The 24,648-nt window shown below is 33.4% G+C and overlaps 1 protein-coding gene across 1 annotated transcript in view; it reads left to right on the top strand.

Moving 5' to 3' along the window:
* The window catches only part of GABRG1 (gamma-aminobutyric acid type A receptor subunit gamma1), a 65,061-nt gene extending 42,363 nt beyond the window's left edge, over positions 1-22,698 (top strand). The window contains exons 4-9 of the mRNA XM_045531645.1: positions 3,122-3,342; positions 4,196-4,278; positions 6,626-6,763; positions 6,894-7,046; positions 11,706-11,917; positions 21,680-22,698. Of these exons, the coding sequence (XP_045387601.1) occupies positions 3,122-3,342; positions 4,196-4,278; positions 6,626-6,763; positions 6,894-7,046; positions 11,706-11,917; positions 21,680-21,949 (1,077 nt within the window). The 3' untranslated portion in view covers positions 21,950-22,698. The remainder of the gene's footprint in view (positions 1-3,121; positions 3,343-4,195; positions 4,279-6,625; positions 6,764-6,893; positions 7,047-11,705; positions 11,918-21,679) is intronic.
* The last annotated feature ends 1,950 nt before the right edge of the window (positions 22,699-24,648 follow it).

Raw genomic sequence — 24,648 nt, 5'->3', positions numbered from 1 at the left:
TTTCAGCTAACTTGCAAGAAGATACGGTAAATTTCATAAACCACATTGGATCACAAATGTTAAATGCAGTGTTCTTTATCTCATAACGTTTATTCTAGAAGCTATTGTATCGTTCTGAGTGAATGGAAGTTCCATTTCCTGTTTTCTTTGCTTATTTATTATGCAGATAATTATGAGCTGCAAATAGGGACATGAAGTACAAGAACATAGTTTGACCATTTTCTGGAAATTACACTGATCCAAATATATAAACTAAATTGGATTTTTTGATTACACATAAAATGGCACAGACTTTAATGACTTTCTTATCTCAGTGAGGCATTTACTAAGAATTAGCAGTTTCAAAGGGCTTGAGAATATTAAGCTCTACAAAGGGTTTGGTAGGACGGACTATCAAGACATATGCCTCATAATCTTTCTCTTCTTGATCTTAGATTGAGAAAACAATTGTGAGTAGAAAACTTTTCACATTACCCCAAGATTATCTGCTTAGGAAAATTTGACCCCTTGGAAATCATAACCCTCCCAACAGCGATTAGCAATTTTAGAATCAGGTATTTTAAATAAGATCCTGCCAACTGTTGAGCAGGCTTTCCTGCTGCTTGTGAAATTCCATCCCGAGACAAATTAGTTCTCAAGTGCCACCTTTAATGCCCTGTTACCTACAAATACTGCAGCTAAGTGTACCTAGCAAGCAGTGTGAGATTCCCTCTCTCAACCACCATTGGATATTCGCCAAGGCATAATCCCGGCTGGTATCTTAAGCAGTTTCTGCTGTTCGATTCCATGCAAAAGTATAACACAATTCTGGCTAAATACTTTTTCCAGTGTCTACCATAGAATGAGTATGAGCCTTTTGTCTATTTGCATGTTATTAAAATCAGAAACCATGTCATTAGCATAAATTACACTGTTAGACTCTTAATGGTTAATCATTTGTGTCAGGTAAAGAAGCTGCTTGGATAAATCATAATTGATTCCAAAATATATATATATATATATATATATATATATGTATACACACACACACAACGGCCTGAGAAACAAGAGCCCAGAATTAAAGATAACTTCAGTGAAACTGTCCACTAATTTTCTGCAAGGTTCAAGGAAGAGGTACCCCAGTAATATTGTCTATAAGAATCCATCGGCCCCCCTGAATGCATGCCCATATATATGTACTATTCCATTAATACTACTCTATAACATAATTAAACATCTACAGCATAAATATGCTTCATTAAGTATTATAGGATGTGTTTTGTGTTATGACTCAGCTTGAGCTACAAATAGTGTATCACCAAGGTTGTGGCTATGGAATTTATAAGGCTTATATAATTGCAAAAGTACGTTCAGCCTGTATTCCACAGCACAGTTTGACTCTGTGCCAGTTCATAGTTGCAAAAAAACAAAATTTTAATTGTCTCTCTAAGTTATTCTAGCACAGCAATCCAGACTACGTAAAGAGGGGGTCACAAGCCAAGTATTTTTGTACACAAGGATCTCATGTCTTCAGATCTATGCAAAACAATGACTGAGAAACAACAGATGCTAAATTTATGAACATACTATTGAAGATCACACATTACATCATTACATGGAGAAATCACACCTATTTATATATATATATGTAAAATGCCTTTATAAACATACATTTTTTATACTCAATTGCATAATATCTGAGCCCTTCTTGGATTTTAAATAATAATTAATAGGTATGTGCTTTTAGAAAATTGCAACATCTTCATCTTACATAGATAAAATGAGGTTTCCCACTTAATTTATCTCTATATTCCAGTTAAGCAAACTATAATTATGAATAGTCTGTGTGGAAACTAGGATTTGATACAACTTCCCTATTAAGTTGACTCCTATTCTGTTTACTTATTGATCTCCCTGGCATCTGTTTTCAATTTTTCATTCATTAGTCAAACTCCCAATAATACATTTACTTCTTATGCTAAGTATTTCACTTCAGGTAAATTGGCCAATTGCTAATATCACATCTCAAGAGCTAGCAACCAATCTCTCCTGCTGCAAGCAGCTCATATAATACCTCATATTTTTCAAATTACTTTACATCCTCTTGAAAATCAAAGTTATACACACACACACACACACACACAGACCCCTTTTCACTTTGTTTCCTGCATAGCATTGATTATTGCTGCATTTGTGTTCATTAATATTATTAAATAAATTTTAATATTTACAATATGGCAGAAAATTTTGTCAGGATGCAAAGGTAGATAGTACCTCGTTACCTACTCCTAATAGTTTTTATCATAGTCATACAATTTCTTATTTACTGTTACTTGCCATTATGGACAGACTTTGCTCCAACCTTGGAACCCATCAACACTTCACTGTGACCGCAATTCTATGCATTTGTTATGGATGTGGACTTGGAATTTAGTGTATAGTGGCTCAGTTTCCATTTCAGCTGCTTATTAGCTCTGTGACGTGGGGAGAATTATTTTCCCCTTCTCTTAATAAATGTTGTTTAAGATTAATTATTATAATAGTACATATTTCACAGGGTTGTAGTAAGGATTTAGTGACACAAAGCATGCAAAACTCTTAGCATGGTGTTCAATTACTTAATAAATAATTACTTAATAAGTTGGTTTGTGATTGCTCAAAAACCATGGATCGAAATATTAAAATTACTTTTCAGACAATGGACAATGTAAGGGCTTTTCAATAATTTGGTGGTTATTTGTATCTTGATTTTGTACTTATTTATGATTCTTTGTGACTTAAGCACCAGGTAAATATCACTAAAATTAACATAATTGTTAATATTATGATACTTAGCATTTATATTTAATGGCTGTATCTTGCATATCACAAAATCTTGAATAAAATTTCCAAAAAAATATTTAACATGAATAAAGCCACGCTGGGCATCAATAATTACTGGAAATCTTATATTTCATTTTACATGACTCATGTAAACAATTAAAAAGAAAGGTTAAGATGATGTCATAATTTTTTCTCCAAAAAGACTGAGTTTAAATGCTATTTACTTCCAAGAGTTTTATAATATAAAGATTCAAACTTCTGAGCAAAACATCTCAAATAATGGCTCTACCAATATGTCATCATTCTTCTTATCTTTTAGGAATACACAATAGACATTATTTTTGCCCAAACCTGGTTTGACAGTCGTTTAAAATTCAATAGTACCATGAAAGTGCTTATGCTTAACAGCAATATGGTCGGAAAAATTTGGATTCCTGACACTTTCTTCAGAAACTCAAGAAAATCTGATGCTCACTGGATAACAACTCCTAATCGTCTACTTCGCATTTGGAATGATGGACGAGTTCTGTACACCCTGAGGTAAGGTTGTTTTGAAAATTTGTAGTTGCTCTAATTTATTTCCCATACTAACATTTGATCTGCTCCTAAATTTTCCTTTTTCAAAGTTACAAGGTAAGAAATGTGGAGCTCCTTTCATGTGCTGAAATCTAAAATTGGGAAATATTTTGACAATACTTTTTTATGTTCTAGCGTTATTATGATGTGAAAAGAACTAAAAGCAAAGAAGAAAAACTCTTTGCTTTTCCTCCTTTGAAGCAGAAGTGGTTATGGCATGAACATTACGTTTTCTTAACCTATGCTGCAAATGACAGACTGCGATTTTCTCTGGGAGCCCATTTTGCTGTAAAATTATAATGCCCCGACTTTTAATGGTGTGGTAAAACATCCCTAAGAGAGGATTAAATGAGGGTTGATGTATAAGGTTCAAGTTTATTTAAATTTATTGCCTTGAACATATCTGCTTATTAAGAATTATCCTTAATGGAAAGACATTTGTAATAGATTAAAAGAAAAAAGCCAGCAAATTTAACCATGTGTAGTCTGTTATTCTGGTGCATTGTGTGCATTTTTGTGTGCATGTATGTATTTGTTGAGATACTCAAGTACAAATTTTTAAAGGTAAATGCAGGGGTCACATTGAATTATATACAGAGCAGACTTAGTTTGCTGGAGAGGAAAAATGTTAGGGTTTTCATACTCATTTATGAATGTAATAATATTACCATTTAATACTTTGGGAATTTAGAATTATTATAATATTCTAATAACCACGGTTCTCTATTGTAAGCCAAGATCATGTCTCATAATTAGTCAAGAAATTTTAAATGCTTAAAATTATGTCTATTTAATACTTATTTTTCCATCTAAATAGATTGACAATTAATGCAGAATGTTACCTTCAGCTTCATAACTTTCCTATGGATGAACATTCCTGTCCATTGGAATTTTCAAGCTGTAAGTGAGAAAAAATATTTGAGAATGTTATAGAATTTTAGCCTCAGACTCTGTTTATGGAAAAATATAAAATAAAAAGAGACAAAATGTAATTTTCAGAGTTGTGGGTTATATTAAACTCCCTTAGATAAAATAATCACAAGTACCATATTTGTTTCTTGCTTTTAAACTAAAAAATGACAATGTGTATTGGATGTATATATTTTATTAAATCATTATTTACAACTTTTAGTTTTATTCCAATGCCCTTTTCTTATTTTTGATTAAACAAAGGAATACTGAAGATAGGTGTATATTCAAATGTTTTTACACATCCATGAATAAAAAGTTGATTCAAATTAAAATTCATCTTCCTGGAAGCAAGCTATAACTTTATCACACTGGATTTTAAAATATGTTTGAAATTGGCTGGGTTAAGAGTATTTACTGTATAAATAGCAAATTTTTGAGAAGACTTTTATGAGTCAGAAAAGCCAATGTAGAAATAAGTTTATTTTAATTGAAAAAATAACAAGACACAAAGAAGTGGTTAGAACTAAATAATTTGAATATAAAACCTACTATTTTTTCCAAGGAAACCATAATATTTCTATAGTAATATTAATTTTATTTCATGTTTGCCTCTAAGTGTTCAAATGAAAGGAAGAGTCATATGTCTCCATCTCAGGTTCCGACTAGGACACAATATGCCTGCAGATGCATGGTATCTACTACATTGATTAATGGATTCTGTATCTTTAATATGGTAGACCAACCTTTCTGTTCAAACACTTAAAATTTTAAATTATTAAAATCTTCTCAAAAACATGTGGGTGATCACAAGTAGGAAGAAATTTTCAGCAAGCAAAATCCAAGTGAAAAGTTGGAACCAGAAATGTAGGTTTGCAACCAATTGTGACCTGAGAACATTGGCAAAACATGGTAACTTTGAGCTCTGGTTTTGGCAGCCCTGTGGGATGGAAATCTAATAGAACATAGTATCTACATACATCTGGTACACAAAGGGCTGGACTGTCAGGGGCACATGAAGATGTGCCCCTTATACACACACACACACACACACACACACACACACACACACAGACACTAAGGGTTGGGGAAAAAAAAAAAAGCTGCCTCTGAAATCAGCATTCCAGGGTGAAATAACTGTTCCTAAAGAGGATCACAAGTCCACCCTCAAATAGATTCATAGCCCACATTTCCTTCCCTCAGTTGGTCCAAAATCCCTCTGGGACTTCCCTGATATAAGGCAGAAACAAAAAGATTCTTTTTGAAAGAACACACCTCCATTCTAGACACCATAGAACAGACGAAAACATTTTCCACATAAATAGCAAAGGACTATTGTCCAGAATATAGGAAGAATTCATCCCCCCTCCCCCCCCCCAAAAAAAAGAAGAGAAAGTCCAAATAATGGCCAAATGAACAAGCAATTCCCTAAAAAAGAAGCTCAAGAATCTAGTAAACTTATTTTAAAAATACTAGGTTTTGTTAGTAACCATGAGCATGTGAAATAAAATATACTCCATGGACCAGTAAAAATGAAGAAGAGTGCCCATATATCCAGGTTAATCAGAATATGGATTCATGTGAGCTTTCATGCTCTGGCTGGTGAGAGAACATGTCAGTAAACTCTCCATGGGAAAAAGACTGGCAATATCTCATGAAGTTGAAATCATATGTAACCCATGACCTGGCCATCCCACACCTATGTATACATCCTAGAGAAGCATTTGCATATATATGCTTTGGAAGGCAACACTAATAGTGTTCCTAGAAGCAACCTAAGTAAATAGCCAACAGGAAACATTACAAGTGTCTGCAACAGTAACATAGGTAAATTTTGGGGACATTTTTACAATGCAACAATTTAGCTACATACAACATTGATGACTATCACAATATGATATTAAATATGTAAAATAATGCATTAAGTATGGCAACAGCCAAATATAATTCAAGAAGAACTCAAGCTAAGCTGTATTTTTCAGAGATTAATATAAAAAAATCTATGATTAAAAAACAAGGGAAGAATTATCACAGAAATCAGGAGAGCCTAACCTGTAGATGTCAGGGGGAATATTATGTTAGGTAAACACATGAAAGCTAGCAAGGTTCTATTTCTTGATTTTAGAGGATTACATGGGTTATTATTATTTGATCAGTATGTTATTATTATCATCCAAACTATACATATATTTTATGAAGTATTTTCTATACTCAGCATATCTTATAATAAAAAAGGAGGAAGAAGTTTCAAGAGTTTGTCTTTAGATGTTGATATTACAACAGTAACAGATTTAAATACTGCTGTTCTATGTATTTTTTATTTTAATTTTTTCTCTAGATGGATATCCTAAAAATGAAATTGAGTATAAGTGGAAAAAGCCCTCTGTAGAAGTGGCTGATCCAAAATACTGGAGGTTGTATCAGTTTGCATTTGTAGGGTTACGGAACTCAACTGAAATCTCTCACACGATCTCTGGTAAGGAGAAAACTCAAATCAGTGAGTGATACTAGCAGTACTAAATGACATTCGCATTAAAATATATGGATTAGAATCTATACTTTTATATATTTTAGAGCCAAAATAAAAGATATTTTTTTTCTTCCAGGGGATTATGTTATCATGACAATTTTTTTTGACCTGAGCAGACGTATGGGATATTTCACTATTCAGACCTACATTCCTTGCATTCTGACGGTTGTGCTTTCTTGGGTGTCTTTTTGGATCAATAAAGATGCAGTACCTGCAAGAACATCACTGGGTAGGACATATAGTATTATGTTATAGTATCATAGGATTTTTAAAAACATTTTTATGTACTGCCTGGGGAATGGACACACTTGGAAGCTCTGACTCGGGGGGGGGGGCAATATACATAACCTAAACTTTTGTACCCCCATAATAAGCTGAAATGAAAAAAAAAGAAAAAAATTTTTATGTAACAAAAACATTTTTATATGATAAAAGTATATAGTTATATATTCAAATATATATTACTCTAGATTACAGTCAGACAAAAATTTGATAGAAACTCTAGTGCAATACCATGTTGAAAGGAATATATGAAGAACACATAGGAAATAGGATTGTGATGGACTTGAAATTTCAGAAAATTACTTATTTTTCCTGCTAATGGAGGTCAAGGGAAGCGTGGTTACACAATAAGAATTAATACATGAAAATCATTCAGAGTACCTAAATCTTATTTTGGCCAATATTGTCAATCACTTTCCATCAAGATTTTATTTTATGTTTTATCTGAATCCCTAATAACTAGCATTTATTTGCTGATGCATGTTTGGGTGGATTTGAAATACCCTGCCTTTTTAATGTTGCCAATGAACAGTCAACTGGTGCAAAGGGTAAGTAGCTAAAAGAAACAAGAAGCTCCCTGGCTTCTGTAATGTATAAAATGCGTAATTATTCTGTGAATGTTTGAGAGTTGCCTATATAATAACATTGATTAATAGGGTAATCCGTAATTCATACTTGATAAAATAAACTTTTGCTTTCTTCCTGTATCAATCTAGTACAATAAAGAATCACTTAAGAAAATAAGAGTCTAATTGCTCTACATGTGTTTAAAAGAAAATGATAAACTGCATTCATATGCTGATGCACAATTCTTGTTAATCAATCAATTCATTCCCCAAATCAGTGTAAAGACATGACTTGCACTGCTGATAAATTATGTCTTAAAAAAAACAAAGAAAGTTGAAGTCATTTCTATGTTTAACCATCAAGAGGTTCCATGGAGTTTCTATGATAGCTGGTAAATAATTCCATTTAATAAATATAGTAAAATGCAGATCACAGAAAATTGGCAATGACAAGGCTTGAAGCACCTAGTTCTACACTTGGAAATGCAGTTCCACTGGGAGGCTAAACAGAGGTGTTGACAGAACCAGTGGGCAAAATCCACTCGTGCCTGAATTCTGTTTCCTTTAATTATTTCAAATTATTTTATGTTCCAAGGTGTATAAATGATTTGAAATTATTGCTATGCTACTATGAGTAGGACTTAAACATTGTATTTTTGTCTTTATTCCCATATTTTTCCTAAAAAGAATTTGAACAGATTATTTATACCACTGGGTTTGTATAAAGTTATACGCTAGAGTGTCATGAAAGAGAAAAGCCAATTGTGAAATTGTGTTTTTGCATGAATTCATGTTTTTTCAGTATTAGCATATCAATTGTAAAGGTAATTACACATAGATCTAACTTGAAAAATATCTTTTATTATTGTGGGCCCTGTGAAGTTGGAGAATTAAGATTTATTAGGTGTATACATACATAGGTACATACCAATACTCATACCTCATTGAAGGACAATTCCTGAGCTCATTAATTCAACACTGTAATTAACATTTATCAAATACTTTCTATGGAATGAGCAGTGTTCTTGGTGCTGCAGTATTAACAGTGAATAAAAGTTATAAAATGTTTATGTTCATGGTGTTTACATTTTACTGAGAAAAGCAGGTAATGTACAAATATAAAAAGCATGCAATGATATTTTAGTCAGTGATAAAGGCCATGATAAAAAAGCAAAAATCAACGTTTAGAGACTGACAGGGGAAGTGGGTGCTATGCTCTTTGCTATTTTATATAGCAAGCTTACGAAGTTGAGATTGATCTCCGGGGAGGTGGCATTTGAACAGTGATCTAATGAAGTGTGGAGAGGGTCTGATGGATATTTGGCAGGAAGGTAGTCCTGGCAGGGAGAGCCACAAGGTTTTCAAGTGGGATCCTCCCGCCATGTCGTGCTGGAGGTTCACAGAGAGGACAACTGTGGTTGGAGCTGACTGAACAGTCACAGATGCGATCGGAGAGGTGGCCAGCAGATGGATGATGCAAGTCTTGGTGGGTCATTTTAAGGATTTTGGATTTTATTTCAGATCTGATGGGAGACTATTGTAGAATCTTGAGCAGGGGAAGCCATGGAGCAAATAGCAATATATACCAACTGTTTTCTTATTCTCATGGACTCAGATATTTTAATAGAAAATCCATTATGTTCTTCTCAAGCTAATCATGATGATCATAATTACTGTACTGAAGAAGTAAAGGTCTGAAAGCTAAGTTCTGCTATAGTTTTCCTTACCTTATAAAAGAAAGTAATAATATTTAATAAAGTAAATTAATGCAATCATTGATAATAAAATCAAACCACATCTTGGCTTTAGAAATTTTTTAAGTAAGGATGGGACATAATTGTGGAAGCCATGAATAGCTTTGGAAATGTACCTCGTCTGACTATGAGAACATTGTGATTTAATGATTTCTCCCCTTCAAAGAAAAAATATGGAAGTCGAGGGAAAGGGGAGACTTACATTCATTGAAATTACTTAGCCCTTACCATATACAAAGACTTTTAAATATAGTTTTGATTTCAAAATAATTGAAGTAAAAACTGTCAGAAGTAATAGGAGAAATAGGCAAATCTGCAAGCATAATTGGAGACATAATTTAAACACTCCCTTCTCATTCATTAAGCTATACGAAAAAATCAATTAAGATGTAGAGAATCTGAATGAAATTATCAACTACTTGACCTGATTGATATTTATAGAACACTATACCTCACTTCATAAGACACGATATTTTCAAGTGCATATGGAGCCTTAACCAAGATATGAATAAAATTCAAAAGACTAAAATTTTTATCAGAGTATTTTTTTTGGCCAAAATGGAAATAAATTAAAAGCTAATAAAATTAATATAATAATGTCCTCACATATTTGGAAATCTTTAAAAAATGGTCTTTTAGATAACTCTTGGGTAAGATCAGAATCAAAGGGAAATTAGAAACTATTTCAAACTGAATTTTAATAAGAACTTAAAATATAAATATTTGTGGATGCAGCTAAAGCACTGCTTAGAAAGGAAATTATAGCTTTAAAATACTAATATAAGAGAGGAAGAAAACTTGAAGTCAGTAACCTAAGTATTCACTTTAAGAACAAGTAAGTAAACGAAGTATCTTTTGTATACATTTATTTTAAGTACCAAACAAGATATTACTGTGCCCGTTTTTTTAGATGAGAGGCACAGAGATCTTAAGTTCCTTAAGAACACAGAGTTAATAGATTGAAGAGTCAGAGATGGAACTTAAATTTGCCCCCATGATTCCAAATCTGTCAGATTTGTGTCATCTTTGATTTTTTTTTTCAGTCCTAAGAGATGATGAAAATGAAGTAAAAGATGAGCATGTCAGAGAAATTGTTAGGGCAAATCTCAATGAAATCAAGGGGGAAAGAAGTAGTTATTGCCTGCATCATACCAAAGAGACTTGCTACAACCCCTTCCTAATGATTTTTCCATCACAGATCTTGCTACTCTATAAATATTGGCCAAGTGAAGAAGCGTTTAGCATTATACTTAGTACTTTTAAGAAAGTAAACAATCCCACTATTGGGGTCATATTTGGTAGGGTAAAGAATGAGAACTGTGGCCATTTACGTAAGAAGAGATGCCGCATGTGCATGTTTGAGTTAGGGGCCCTAAGATGAGGAGTGTTGAGAAACACGAGAAGGCCAATGAATAAAAAGAGATAAACATCCTCAAAGATACACACACAGGTATAGGGCGCTGGGGGACATTTCAGTTTTATATGCTGAATTCTTAAAAATAAAAGGATTTATTCTGTGCTGTTACAGATTTCCTTGATATGTCTGTATTCTTTACTTAAATGTTGAGATTAAAAATAGGTTTAATTCAAGTCAATATGTAAGGAAATGCTGAATTAGTTTTGATTAATTTTAACAGTGTATGTATGGTAGGAAACCTCCAATCACTGGTGCTTCCATGAAATACAGAAATATGTTTCTCATGTGAAAGTCCAGGGCTAGGTGTTTCAAGGTGCTATGACACACATTCAGTAAGAGGGAGTCAGGCTCCTCCTAGCTTTCCGCTGCGTTGTGGCTGATTTAATTCCCAAGACCATCTAATGATCCGGGAAGGTGGCTGGTGCTCTGGCCATTGTATTCCAGCAGGAAGCAGTGAGGAGGTGGAAAGGGTCTCTAACGCCATCTCTTTAATGCCATCTTTCGGACATTCTTGACTTAGCTCCCCGTGGCTAGACTTTAACCTGTGGCCACGCACAGCTACAGAGAAGATGACAAAGTTGTTCTTCTGGGCAGCCACATACCACCTAAAAACTGAACATTCTATTGCAGTGGAGGAAGGGAAAGATGGGTCAGTTTGCAGCCCACAGTAATTTAAATGATTAAAATTCACAGACACAAAGAGCACATTGGATGTAATGTAGCTATGGTTACTAGTAATTCTGGGAATCACTAGTAATCATGTCCTTTTGTTTGCTTTGTTTATTTCCACACACAATATCGCCAAATCAGATGGAAGAATAAAAGTGGTCTGTTATTTTTCATCTCCCATTTTTTCCCTCTCTGCACAGGTATCACTACAGTTCTGACGATGACAACCCTGAGTACAATTGCCAGGAAGTCCTTGCCGAAGGTTTCCTACGTGACTGCGATGGATCTCTTTGTCTCTGTTTGTTTCATTTTTGTTTTTGCAGCCTTGATGGAGTATGGAACCCTGCACTATTTTACCAGCAACCAAAAAGGAAAGACTACTAGAGACAGAAAGCTAAAAAGCAAGGCCTCGGTACGTTGAAAAAAAAAAATCTTTATTTCATAAACCTCAATTAAGAGATACTGTTTTGAATATTTATGTTTTTTTTTTTAAGAGAAATAAGGATGTTTTAGGCACCACCACAAAAGATAAACAAAATTAAAGAAGCTGGAGTACCTAACATTGCCCACCAAGAAAAGTGTATTTATATTCCCTAATATCCCCCATTGCTGCAGTCCCCAACCCTCTGTGGCCTGTGAGGAACTGGGCGTGTCACCACCTGAGCTCCGCCTACTGCTCACGCCCCCTCCCGCCCCCCTCCCCCATCCGTGGAAGAACTGTCTTCCATGAAACCTGTCCCTGGTGCTAATAAGGTTGAGGACCACTGCCCTATCGCATAGCCTGTGTAGAGTGGTTTGTTATGCTCTGAATTCTTCCGCAAGGGGTCATTCTTTCTACCAAAAACATTAAGATTTCTCCTTAATTCTATTTTTGTGTTGGCATTTGGATTTCTAATGAGTGGCCAGAAAAATTCACTTATTTTTAGTGATAAACATCTCTCTTTAATGTTGGTATTCAGCTGTGTTTGAAAGTCACAGATATAAAGTTATTTTGGTTTCTGTGTATTTATAATCTTTTATTCTCTCCTTTCTCAACCATATGTCTACCTTAACTTATATCACATCAAGTTTACATATTAAAATTGATTCTACTGATTTTAATATACTTAAGTATGGGATGATTGAAAATGATTTTTTATAATAGGAATTATGGCAATCTGAAAGTAATATCTAGTACGTATTGAGGGTTCCAGGCACTCAGTGTGTTATATGCATGATTTGCTTTATACTCAGAGCAACCCTGTGAGTACAAGTTCAGTGATTTGCACAAGGACAGCCTTAGTAAGTGAAGAATCCAAGACTCAGACCTGGGTCTTTTTTTTTTTAATCCAAGAGCTCAAGCTTGTAACTCTTCCTTTATACTGCATGCATAAATAAAATGAAAGGAAAGTAGACATTTCTTTTTCTAAAATTAACAAAAGGACACTTCATCACTGATTTCAGTAAATGTTTTCAAAGAATATTTGTTTCTAAATGACCAAATAAATGACAACCACATTAAACAGCTCTGCATGGATAGGAAGCTTGCAAGCCTACTATTGTGTATGTATGTATACATGTATATGTATACACACACACACACACACACACACACACACACAAAATGAGGCATGGAGTTTTCCATGTTAACTAACTTTGGAAGTTCTAGGATTTGATGATTTAATTTTTCCTCTTCCCATTTTTTCATTCATTAATTTATAAAACTTTGCTATACTCTGAAATGTTATTTTACTTTTCGTGATATATTCCAAGAGTCGAACTCTGACATATTTTGCTTTTAGATTTCCACCATATCCAAGAAAGCAGAGCACATTGCTGGCAGTACAAAGTTGAGGACTTGCCTTGTAGAACTAGGCTGTGACTCTTTGAACTTGAAATAATTTAAGCTTCTCCAAAGGATATACTATGGTCCCGGAATGGACAGAGGGCAATGGTGTCAACTTTAATAACCATTGCTAAAATTTTAGAGAAAGAGAGACGAAGGGTTTCTACTATTTTCCTATAATCGAAGACAAGCATCCTCTCTGGATTTTCCATTTCATCATTTACTCATCATAGATAGCTATGTTGAATTACTACTTTGAAATTTTTACTTCTAGAAGTTTTGGTTGGAAATGTTTAGGATAAAAATAACTAACATAAAAGCCAGGCAATGTTCAACCTCACGTGGATTATCTGAAGGACACACAGCCGAAAGGTGGCGATTGTAGGACTGTAGTTAATCAGTTTGACTAAGATCACGCGCACTCAAACACAGGTTTGGAGAGCACACTTACTCAGGAGAGCTGTGTTGTCAGAGTGAAAACTTTAAAATTATGCTATCATTCCAATTATTTATTCATCGAACATTTATTGGGAACTTCCATATTCTAGGCACTGTTGCAGAATAGTTATTTAAAAAATCTATGTTAAGTCTTTAAAATTTAGCATCAAGTCCAAGATACTAAATGCTAATGATGGAAAAATAAGGAATAAAAATTAAAGGATAGCTTTGCAGCACTAAATGACAAATAGCCACAGTTAAATTGACATATTGCAATTGACTATGTGGGTGCCCCAAATATTTTCTATACAGCTATCCAAACTAAAGTTCCACAGTCTTTTTGCTGTGCTCTATGAGCTCTTTCAGTATTAAATGACATTTTGAGTGAAAAACCAGGATCAGTAATCAAATCTGACTCCCTGCATGGTTCAGTGTTCAGCCGTATGGTCTTGCTAATCAGGTAAATCAGAATGTACTTTTATGAGGAATAGACAGCTTTGCTGGCTAAATCTTCTGCTTAAGGATTTTGTGGAATTCACATTTTTCTTCTGTTCTAAACCAGCACAGTGCAATGTACAGCCTAGACCTAGAGATCTTGTAGCATTTTCCCATTATACCTGTTTTCATTGTTCGTGATTTTGTCACTCCCCCCCCTTTCTCTTTCTCATTTCTTCCATCTCCCCATTTTCTTTAACAGGCTCAAAAATCTGAGTACTTTGAGATTTATCATTTTTATTTTTTTTTTCTTCTAAATTATTTATGGCAATGGCCAGGCCAGGACCAAAGACCTTGGCTAGCATCACTGAAAGGTCAACATGTCTGTTATTAAGCAAAACTAAAGTCCCTTTCTTGACATCTCTTTGACTGCTTACCTGAGACTCTCAGAATTACCTTGATTTATTTGTTTTAGGAAGAGCTAAACAACATAGGTTTCTAGCTTCAATTAACCTTTTATGAAAACAAATTAATAAAGATGATTTCTACTCATACTTTGCACATAAAATACTGGGCTTTCTTTTTTTAATCTTTTTTTCAGTATGTCTTTTGTGTATCATTCTTTCCCTTCCTCCCTCCTTACCATCCTTTCTTCTGTCTTTCCCCCGTCTTTTATTTCTATATTTTTCCTCTTTCTTTTTTATTGTACAGGTCAATGGCTTTTGGTCTTGGTCCATATTCCTATCTATGTTTTTTTTAATTACCACTCATAAATATATGATGCATGTGTATTTGTGCCAACATTCATTTTCAAGAAAACCTAAGTTAGCCTTACTATGTTGAACAACGCAATCAAGACCCTTCATAGAACATGTAAAGGTCACAGAAAGGCAACAATAGTAAACCAGCACTGCTAACTAAAGAGTAGTTCATGATGAAACTTGAATATTTATCCTATACGCTATCAAAAAATCTTAGAAAACTACATTATGCTTCCATCAGGGACCTAGTATAGCCATTCAAGTATAGAACTTACTTATTTTTAGGATTTTGATTTAGTTAAAACGTTAAAGGATAGAAATTTATTTCACCAACTATATATAAGGCACTTTGGAGATAAAAAGAGGTGGAATGTGTTCTCTTCTTGCAGGAATCTTTAAATCTAGTTGTGAAAAAATATGTAACAAATGCAAACACATAAATAATGAAGCACAATATAAATAACTGTCCACTATAAAAATCAAAAGTAAACAAAGTCTGTGAAGGAATTAACAATTAGGTGACTGATTTCTCATACTTTCTCAGAAGCAGAAATGTTTTACAACAACTGGGAATAAGATATGTCATATTTTATGAAAACATAAACTGTATTTTTGATGGATCTGTTCTTGTTGAAATAGGTACAACTAAGCCAGGTCTTTGTGGCCTATACCTGGCATCTGAGTCATTCTTGAGACACGAGGTAACATGGTCTGGGAAACGTTGATTTAACAGGCACCTGGTCTTGAAAAGCAGCTATGTCAGTATGGGTCACAGTGGAGGGGGGACACTTCCTTTCATTTCAAGTGTAAATAATTCATTCATGAAACATATAAACTGATTCTTCCAAAGGAAGTTTGGCAGAGAAGATTTCAGAGAACGTATGGCATCACTACAGTAATTCTTTGAAGAATAAGTTGCAGTTTTTAAGACAACAAATTAGGAAGAACATTTAAGACAGATGAAATCATGTCAGCTGAGATGAAGTTTATATATGAAAATAAAAGTAGACTGGTATACGCCCCAAGCTGTGTTGTCCAATATAGCAGCCACTAGCCACATATGACCAGGTTGGATTAAAATTAAACAAAATGTAAAATTCTGTATTTTAGTAGCACTAGTCACATTTCGAGTGCCCAATAGAGCCATGTGACTAATGGCTACCATATTGGGAGCACTCGAAATGTGACTAGTGCTACTAAAATACAGAATTTTACATTTTGTTTAATTTTAATCCAACCTGGTCATATGTGGCTAGTGGCTGCTATATTGGACAACACAGCTTGGGGCGTATACCAGTCTACTTTTATTTGGGAGCACAGAGCACATATTGGGAGCACAGATATGGAACATTTCTGTCATCACAGAATTCTGTTCCACAGTGTTGGTCTAGGAAATAGGAACATTAGGGAAGAAAATAACCCATGCTGAGGATAAAAAAAAAAGTGGTTTATGATCAGGATGTGCGAAGTCTCTAGTGCCATGCTAAGAATTCAGATGTTGTCTTATTAGGACCAGCAAGTCATGCACGTTTTTAAGCAGAATAGTACATCCAGTTTTATCTATGTTTTTGAAAGATAATTATAAGCAGCATAGAGTATATACTTGAGTGGCAAAAAAGGCAGAGAAAATTTCAGAAACTATTGAAGTATTTCAAAAAGTAATACATTGCGGAGGCTGGAACCAAGGTATTAGATGAAGAGAATGTGTAGGAGGTTTTCTTGTCCCCAGCTCCCACCCACAATCCCTTCTCTGCAAAGAAAAGATCTTTCAGTCAGTGCCTATCTATTGAATAAACAGTTGTCTACCTTGCAGAGTACTAAAATAATGAAAAGCTGTATCAATCCACAGTTTCACAAATTATAAAGATTCTTTTTTGTAATGATATTTGGCAAAGCTCCCAGAAGGGATTATATGACGTTGGTAGGATTAGAAATACAGCAAGAAGTTTACTTAAATAATTGTAAAGTCAGTGGATAGGGGGATGTTTTCAACAGATAAACCATTTAATACCAGTTCTGACACTGGCAGCTGAAAAGGACGAAAGTAATCATGGAGTAAAATTCATTTTTAAAAAAACCTAATTTTAATAGTAATATGGGTGTATGGTTAAAACAGATGAGCAAATAGAAAAATCCATAATTGTGTAAATGAAGAATTCTCTGCCTAGCACCATTAGTCTGAAATCTCAAGATGAACCACATTTTAACCATTTCTGTTTTTACTTTCCTATAATGATTCTTTTCATTGTACTTCTAATTCTTAGAGTACCAAATTTCAAGGTATCTATAAGTCTTTGCTATAAGAGATAGAAAAAATAGCTCTCCTATTGTTTCCTTCCTATTTGTCTCCCTCAATATTTTATCTTACTATTAATATTATATTGGATAATTTTAAAACTTTAAATAATGCACTTAAATCTCTACTTCTGAATTCATTATTGTAATTAACTCTAATGCTAATATAAGTATCATTTTTTGCAAATAAGCTTTTTTCTACGTGAAATATTTTATCATGTTTCTCATGGTGCAAAAAATTTCTTGAGGATCAGCACATTTTCTGTTTTTCAACTTCATTCATGTCCTCATTACTTAATATTCCTATCTTTTATTTCTGAGAGTGTTCTTGGTTCTTTGTTCCAATTGAGTTTTATTTTCTTCTCTAAAACTATTGCTAGTTGGATTTCAGACTTCCTAAGTTAACCATATATTCCAGATTTTCTTTTTGTGGTATTTTCCATCAAAGCATTTTTCCTGAGAAATTTCCTGAAGATTTTATTTTAAAACTTTTTGCTTCTTCAACATTTACAATAACCTTTTGAATTTCCGATAAGTCTTCTTTTCTAACTGTTTTCAATTTAGGTCTAATTTACAAGCATTTCTGAGTGGACTCATTAGAAGGTTTAATGTTCTCTTATGCTTCCTGAATTATTAAAGCTGTTCATCTTCACTTTTTTCTCTTGTATTGTTGACTTACCTCAAAAGTTCTTGATGATTACTCTCCAACAGGTCCTGCAAGCTTAGCATATAACTATCCAGTTTGCAACTATCAGATTTCACTGTCACCTGTGTGCCTGGGAGGCATGGCATCTGGCATGACGTACATCGTAAATGATAAACTATACAGTGATAATGATGCAGTACTAGGACATTCTAATACCAACATCCGATTGCCCTAATCTTCTCTGGGGTGGGGGAAGGTTATTACTATTTTTTTTCAGAAGTTACAGAGTTCTACTTATAAGCAAACATCAACCTGTCAGCATCTTTTTTTCACTGCACATGAGCTGTAGTTTATAGAAGTGAAGCTGATCTGGAGAGGGTTTATCTAAAACACTGTTTAACTAAAACCATGTTTTCCATCTTATGTTTCATTCCCATTCTTCCTACCTTAGAGCGAGTATCTCTCTGGAGCTTTGATGAGAAGAGCAGCTTCCACACCCGTGTTTTTATTTCCTGAGCCTTTCGGTGTGTCTTTCCTTTGGTCTATTTTATCCATTAACCTATCTCCATCTGCTCTTTGTACTCCAGAAATTTATCACAAATTCTAACATGCAGATAGATAATTTCCCATCACCAAGATCCACCTCCTTTCTGTTTTTAACACTAATTTCGAATTTATGATTTTTGGCCATCCCAACTGATACTTAAACAGGATTTTTTAAAGAAGGGGTGGAAAAAAAACAGTGCTTAGATTGGCATTCTTAGGTGCAGCATTTTAAATGGGAAATTAGTGATATTAGTCTGTATTTTGTAATAATAATAAAATCACCTAGTATTTGCTATTCATATTACTAATATTTAATAACTTTAATGATATCATATGTATAAATAGTAATTAGATAAGTACATCCCTGTATAAATATAATTTATATATAAATGATGACTTACCACTTAATATTTATGTGACATTAGTATATCTTGGTGCTTAAAATGTATTTTATATATTTAACTATATTACTAATATATAATATTGTATTTAATATAGAACTAGACAAGGATGTATCTTTAATAGTGAGAATGGGATGGATTTTTCACAATTAAAGTTCAGCTACATTCTTAGTGATTTTAGAAATGATAAAAAAGGTATATTCTCAAAACGATTTAATTTAGGGTAGAAGACTGTCCTATTCTGACTGTCCTGTGTTTCTTCTTTTTATATCGCTTTAACTGATTTATTTTTATTTTTTCCATGTTTGCCTTTGGGGGCAGGAACCACAAAGTCTACACTTGAGAAATTATCAGATGGGGAGTGTAGTTGAGCTTTAGATAAATAACGTTTGGGATGTATGTTTTTCTGATTAATCTTTCAATGGTTTCCAGGTCAGAAATCCATGTGTCAACAACATTTTATTTCATTGATATGTGTCAAATTTTGGGCCATTTTTCTCAGATGTATGAAGTCCATTTCCGTTTACTTTCATCATTTGTTGAAGTATAGTTTCTTTCAACTTAAGAATTTGTTTTTTGGGGTGAGGGGGTGGGAGAAGCAAGAAACTGGAAAACTGTCAATTTAAAAGTGTCATTGCAGTAGAAGCTCTCCATGGTATTCATCACTAGAGATTAGTCCTGTTTAAAATGAACCACTTGCAGTTTTTCACCATTTTGTGCACTTTAACATTTAATCATCCCTCTCATGCACAATTGATATCCTCTGACAAACACACGATATTTCTATTTGTGGCAATGCTGAGTGACATACGGAATGTGTTTTCTAAAAGATAATCTCAAAATTGCCAACTAACAAACTTTTATCTTAATCATTTCTCATTCTGTTTAGCATAAGAACATATGCTATTTAAGTATGAAGTGACAAGGAAATGAATGCCAATTTGTCTTATTTTTTAATGACATTTTAGTGCTCTATTAAAATTTAGGAGTCTGGTCAACTATCCCCAAGTGTCAACCTCAAAAGAACTGTCATTAACATTTAATAATATACTGCTGCTGCTTTTTAGGATATAGCTAAGCAAGTGTAGTCGTGAATTTATTTGTGTTTAGGGCATTGCTCCTTATCTTCAAGCTGCACATTTTGTCTCTAATATAAATACTGTGACCTGCATGATGCTTTTATCTTTTTTCAAATTCATCACTAAGTATGATTATTTGCTTCTTTCTGTATCTATTAAATTTTTAATATTTAGTGACTTAGATTCTATGTTTCTTTTTAGAAATAAAATGAGTTTGAATATAGGTTTGAATTTTAAGAAATTCTTATTTATGTCCAATTTTTAAAGCATTTTCCATAAAATATTTAATTTTCATGGTTTTGAGATTTCAAACTTTTAGATGAAAACATTTCATGAACATTTATGTTAGAAAGAATTTAAGATCAGGTTAAAATAATTTTTTATAAACTCAGCATTGTATTTAGTATTTAGACAATGAAACCACTGATTATAACAAGTCGTAAAATTCACATCTTAAGATAACCTTGAAGGCTCAAGAATTACAAACACTGTAATCTTCCTTCCTATTTTACTTGCCATTTTATTCAAGTATTCATCGATTTTTGAGTAACATGTTTGATAATTTGCAGGTTTTCATTCTTGTTGCTATAATTATTGTGTGTGTGTTTATTTTAGCATGTATTTTATAATCAGTTGGGATAGGTCCTGATCAGCCATCAGCAGTAACAGTTGCACCAATGACAATAAATATTACCTTTTGGCAGCTCAGTATGTGCTGTATTTCAAATATTTTGCTTAGCGCTTCATGTGGATCATCTAATTTAATCTTCAGAAAGAGCTACAGTGCTGTTATTGTGATTTTGTACAGCAGAAGACAGAGGCAAAAGAGCAGTCATATTTCCTGTTCAACCTATTCTTACTCTCGTCTGTCAGGCAGAGCTAGAAATTCAGCCCTAGATTGTCCGACTCCACTGTGCTTGCCTCAGTGTTCCATGGTATTCTGCCTCTGCCTGATTTACTTCAAAAATCGTTCTTATTACTTAAGTACTATTCAGAACCTAGTGTCAAAAATGTTAATTTGACATGTGTTCCAAATAATCCTGATAATTATAGTAGCTATTGTTATTGGGCAAAATGGTACACTGATCATTTTACGTAAGCTATGGCATATACTCTTCACAGCTGTCACAAAATTAAGTGCTAATATAATTGCAGCTCCAAAGATAGCAGCATGGGCAAAATGAGTGGAAAATTGAACATTAATTGTTCCCAAACCTGAGTTTTTAAGTCCTGCATGTCCTCTCTCCCAAATAGGATGCCTTGCACTTATCCACTATTACAAACCCTATATACTTTTTCTCTATTCATAGCTTCTCAAACCTTTTACATTATCAAAATGTCTTGTTTGCTGTTTATTCTGACTTTTACTAAAATAAATAACATAACAGCAAACAAATGTATTTATAGCATTGTAAATGTTTTAGTGTAAAATACTGTAGAAATATGCTGTTCATTCTCACTTTAGAATTAGATTACTGATTGATGATATTTTGGTGGGTGCACTTTCTAAAGGTATAAAATATATTTTATTTTTCAGAGGAATTTATTTTTTGTATAATTTTTGGAATGTAAAAAGTGTTATGTTACAAATTATAATCTATAATCACGTTAGAGTTATAAATACTTGAGTTTCGGAAACTGAAATTATTTTTATTGCATACGAGTGTTCTAGAGTTTGTCTTGAGGGGCAAACTGATCTTTCTTTATGCTACTTTTTGTCTCAAAAACTCACTTATTATTCTATTCAGACATCCTCTGGTCTCCACCCTGGATCCACTCTGATTCCAATGAATAGCATTTCTGTGCCGCAAGGCGAAGATGATTATGGGTACCAGTGTCTGGAGGGCAAAGATTGTGCCAGCTTCTTCTGCTGCTTTGAAGACTGCAGAACAGGATCTTGGCGGGAAGGAAGGATACACATCCGCATTGCCAAAATTGACTCTTATTCGAGAATATTTTTTCCAACAGCTTTTGCCCTGTTCAATCTGGTTTATTGGGTTGGCTATCTTTACTTATAATTTCCACTTCATAGGCAAAAATCTTAAGTCTGACTAAATCCAGTATTATCTTTTGTACTTCAGTAAGATGAAGTTTAAATTTAAAATGCAGAGAAACCAATGGTTAAAATGTGAATAGAATTGCAGTTATTTTAAGTCCTTCATAGGTAAATAAATTAGCAGCTTTTAGATTAATCTACATGAAACTGATTAGGTACAAAATCCAGTGAATAAAAAATGATTATATATTTTTACTTTAATTTTCTTTAATTTACTTACATCCTATTATAATTTTGGTTTTGTAATTTCTATGATTCATATTTTAAAGATGGGATAATTTTAACATATATTTAATCATTATTTATAATGTGAAAATAATGTTCAATATTTATGTAGTAATTTACCTAGAAAAGATTGATTTTTTTTCTTGCTTTTTATTTGTATGCCCCATTTGAAATGCAGTTAGTTAAAAATGTAACATCATGATTTTCTTGGTTGTATTTCCAAGATGTTTTACTCCCAAGAAGAAATTGATTTATTTTTAAATTATGAATTATAGAAGACTTATGAAAAGGCCAATTTGACCTGTCTTTTAATCAGTCCATTTTCTGACTATTATATTAACTAGAACTCTAGTTACGTTTACTTTGGTGATTTGCAAACTTGATGGAAAACACCAAAGTCATTTTTTTTTTTTTTAAAAAAAAGCTGGTTGAATAAAATCAGGAAAAATGTTACATTTAACCATTTTATTCTCTGCCCACAGCATTTATAAAATATGAAGAGGTTAACACTGAAATGTTAAAATTTATGAACACAAATTAAATGCAGAGATAGTAATTTTTTTCTTTATGTTCTACAAGATTGTTACCGTTCTTAAATTAACAAAACACGCAGGAACAGTGTTGTATTTACTCACGCAGTGAAAGAATTATTAACTACCAAACTGAGTGGCAGGTCATATTGAGAATACGTTCTTAAATATGTACTATTAATATATTTTAGGCCAGTCATATTTGGGAAACGGTTTTAGGCCTGTATCACATATTGCCTCTTCCAGCTTCAAAGTTCTAAACCTAGTCAGTTTTTATTTGTAAATTTTTTTTTATTTATTCATTTCTTTAGAGATGAGGTCTTTCTCTGTCACCCAGGTTGGATTTCAGTGGCGTGACCGTAGCTCGCTACAGCCTCAAACTCCTGGGCATAAGTGATCCACCATCCTTGGTCTCCCGGGTAGCTGGGACCATCAGTGCGTGCCAGCAAGTCTGGGCAATTTTCATTTTTCTTCTTCTTTTTTTTTTTAAGAGAGAGTCTCTGCTGCTCAGGCGTGATCACAACTCACGTGTGACCTTGAACTCCTGGCCTCAATCAATCCTCCCGCTTCAGCCGCCTGAGTAGCTGAGACTACAGGCAGGAGCCACTGTGCCCAGTCAGTTTAACAACTACACTATAAATCCTTAGAATATTCTTTTTCTCTAGAAAATGGGAGAAGCCTCAAAAAGTATGTTAACGGTGGAGTTTTTAGAGGCATCTTTAATGAACATGAGCATGGGAGCTCTCTAAATTCTTAGAGACAGGAGTAGATAAAGTCCAAATAAAGTCTCACTGTAGATAAAACCTATCAGTTAATAGTTTTTAATATGTCTTTTTTGTTAAGCAGAAAGTTAAATGTAGCCTTCGGTCATTATAATCCTGTAAGTAGTCTGACATATCAATTGTTTATAGCAACTCCATATTCACGACCTAATTTTTGGAGAATCACCAAGATCGGCTTGACGATAATCTTTCAAAATGATTTCCATTGCCAAGAGCAATTATCATGATGAAGAATTTTATGATCAAGGCCTATCTTGAGGTTTGAGAAGGAAGCTCTCAGCTGTGCATTTGATATTCTAGTTTTAATGGGATAATTATCCCACATGGTTAGCGAATACCTGAGTGAGACTCTGGCATGGTTATATTTCTGCTTTTGGAATATTTAGGGCTTTTTTGTTGTGATTTAAATATAGTTTACTCTGTGTTGCCAGCTAAATCTGATTTTGTTTTTCACTTTGTCTATAAACTTCTGAAAATAAATATGAACTGAACAGTAATGCCCAATTATCCACCGACACTGCTTTTTATTGAATGGAGAGCCAAATTAAACTTTGGCCATGTATATATTCATTTTCGGGTTATTCATGCATTGATTTTTATAATATTTAGTATTGATGGATATTCTCAAGGTGAATATTCATTTCAAGGAAAATTAAAAATAAAATACTCATGAAGAATAAAAGATCGCTAAAATGTGGCATGGCTATTTCCATGTTTTAAGCTATCTGCTGCTTTTTATCACAGGGCAGTTTTGATTTGGGGACGCTTTCAAGTGTAACTGAGCATGACTTAAAAAAAGTACTTAAAAATGCTTGATATAAATAGCCTTGATTTTATCATTGGTGTTTCATTAACTTGGCTTTAAATGTTAACAACATTTACAAGTGGAAATAAACTTGAGAAAAATATGAAAGATGTTTTTCTATCTATATACATTCCTTGTATATATCATTAAAACAAGCACTTGGCTTTCAAAGCAAGAGAGGTGTAGAAATCTTATTATTTCTAAAAATAAGAATGAAAAGGTAAAAATGCACCTAGTGTCTTTTCTCAAGAAATCAAATAGAGCTTATTTTCAAAAGGGCTGTAGTGTGATACCTGCTCCTCTCTCTTTTCCAGTATTA

The sequence above is a fragment of the Lemur catta genome, chromosome 19 (genome assembly GCF_020740605.2).
Source record: "Lemur catta isolate mLemCat1 chromosome 19, mLemCat1.pri, whole genome shotgun sequence".
NCBI lineage: Eukaryota > Metazoa > Chordata > Mammalia > Primates > Lemuridae > Lemur > Lemur catta.
The sequence above is the reverse complement of the archived record's forward strand: the minus strand, read 5'-3'. Positions and strand labels throughout refer to the sequence as shown.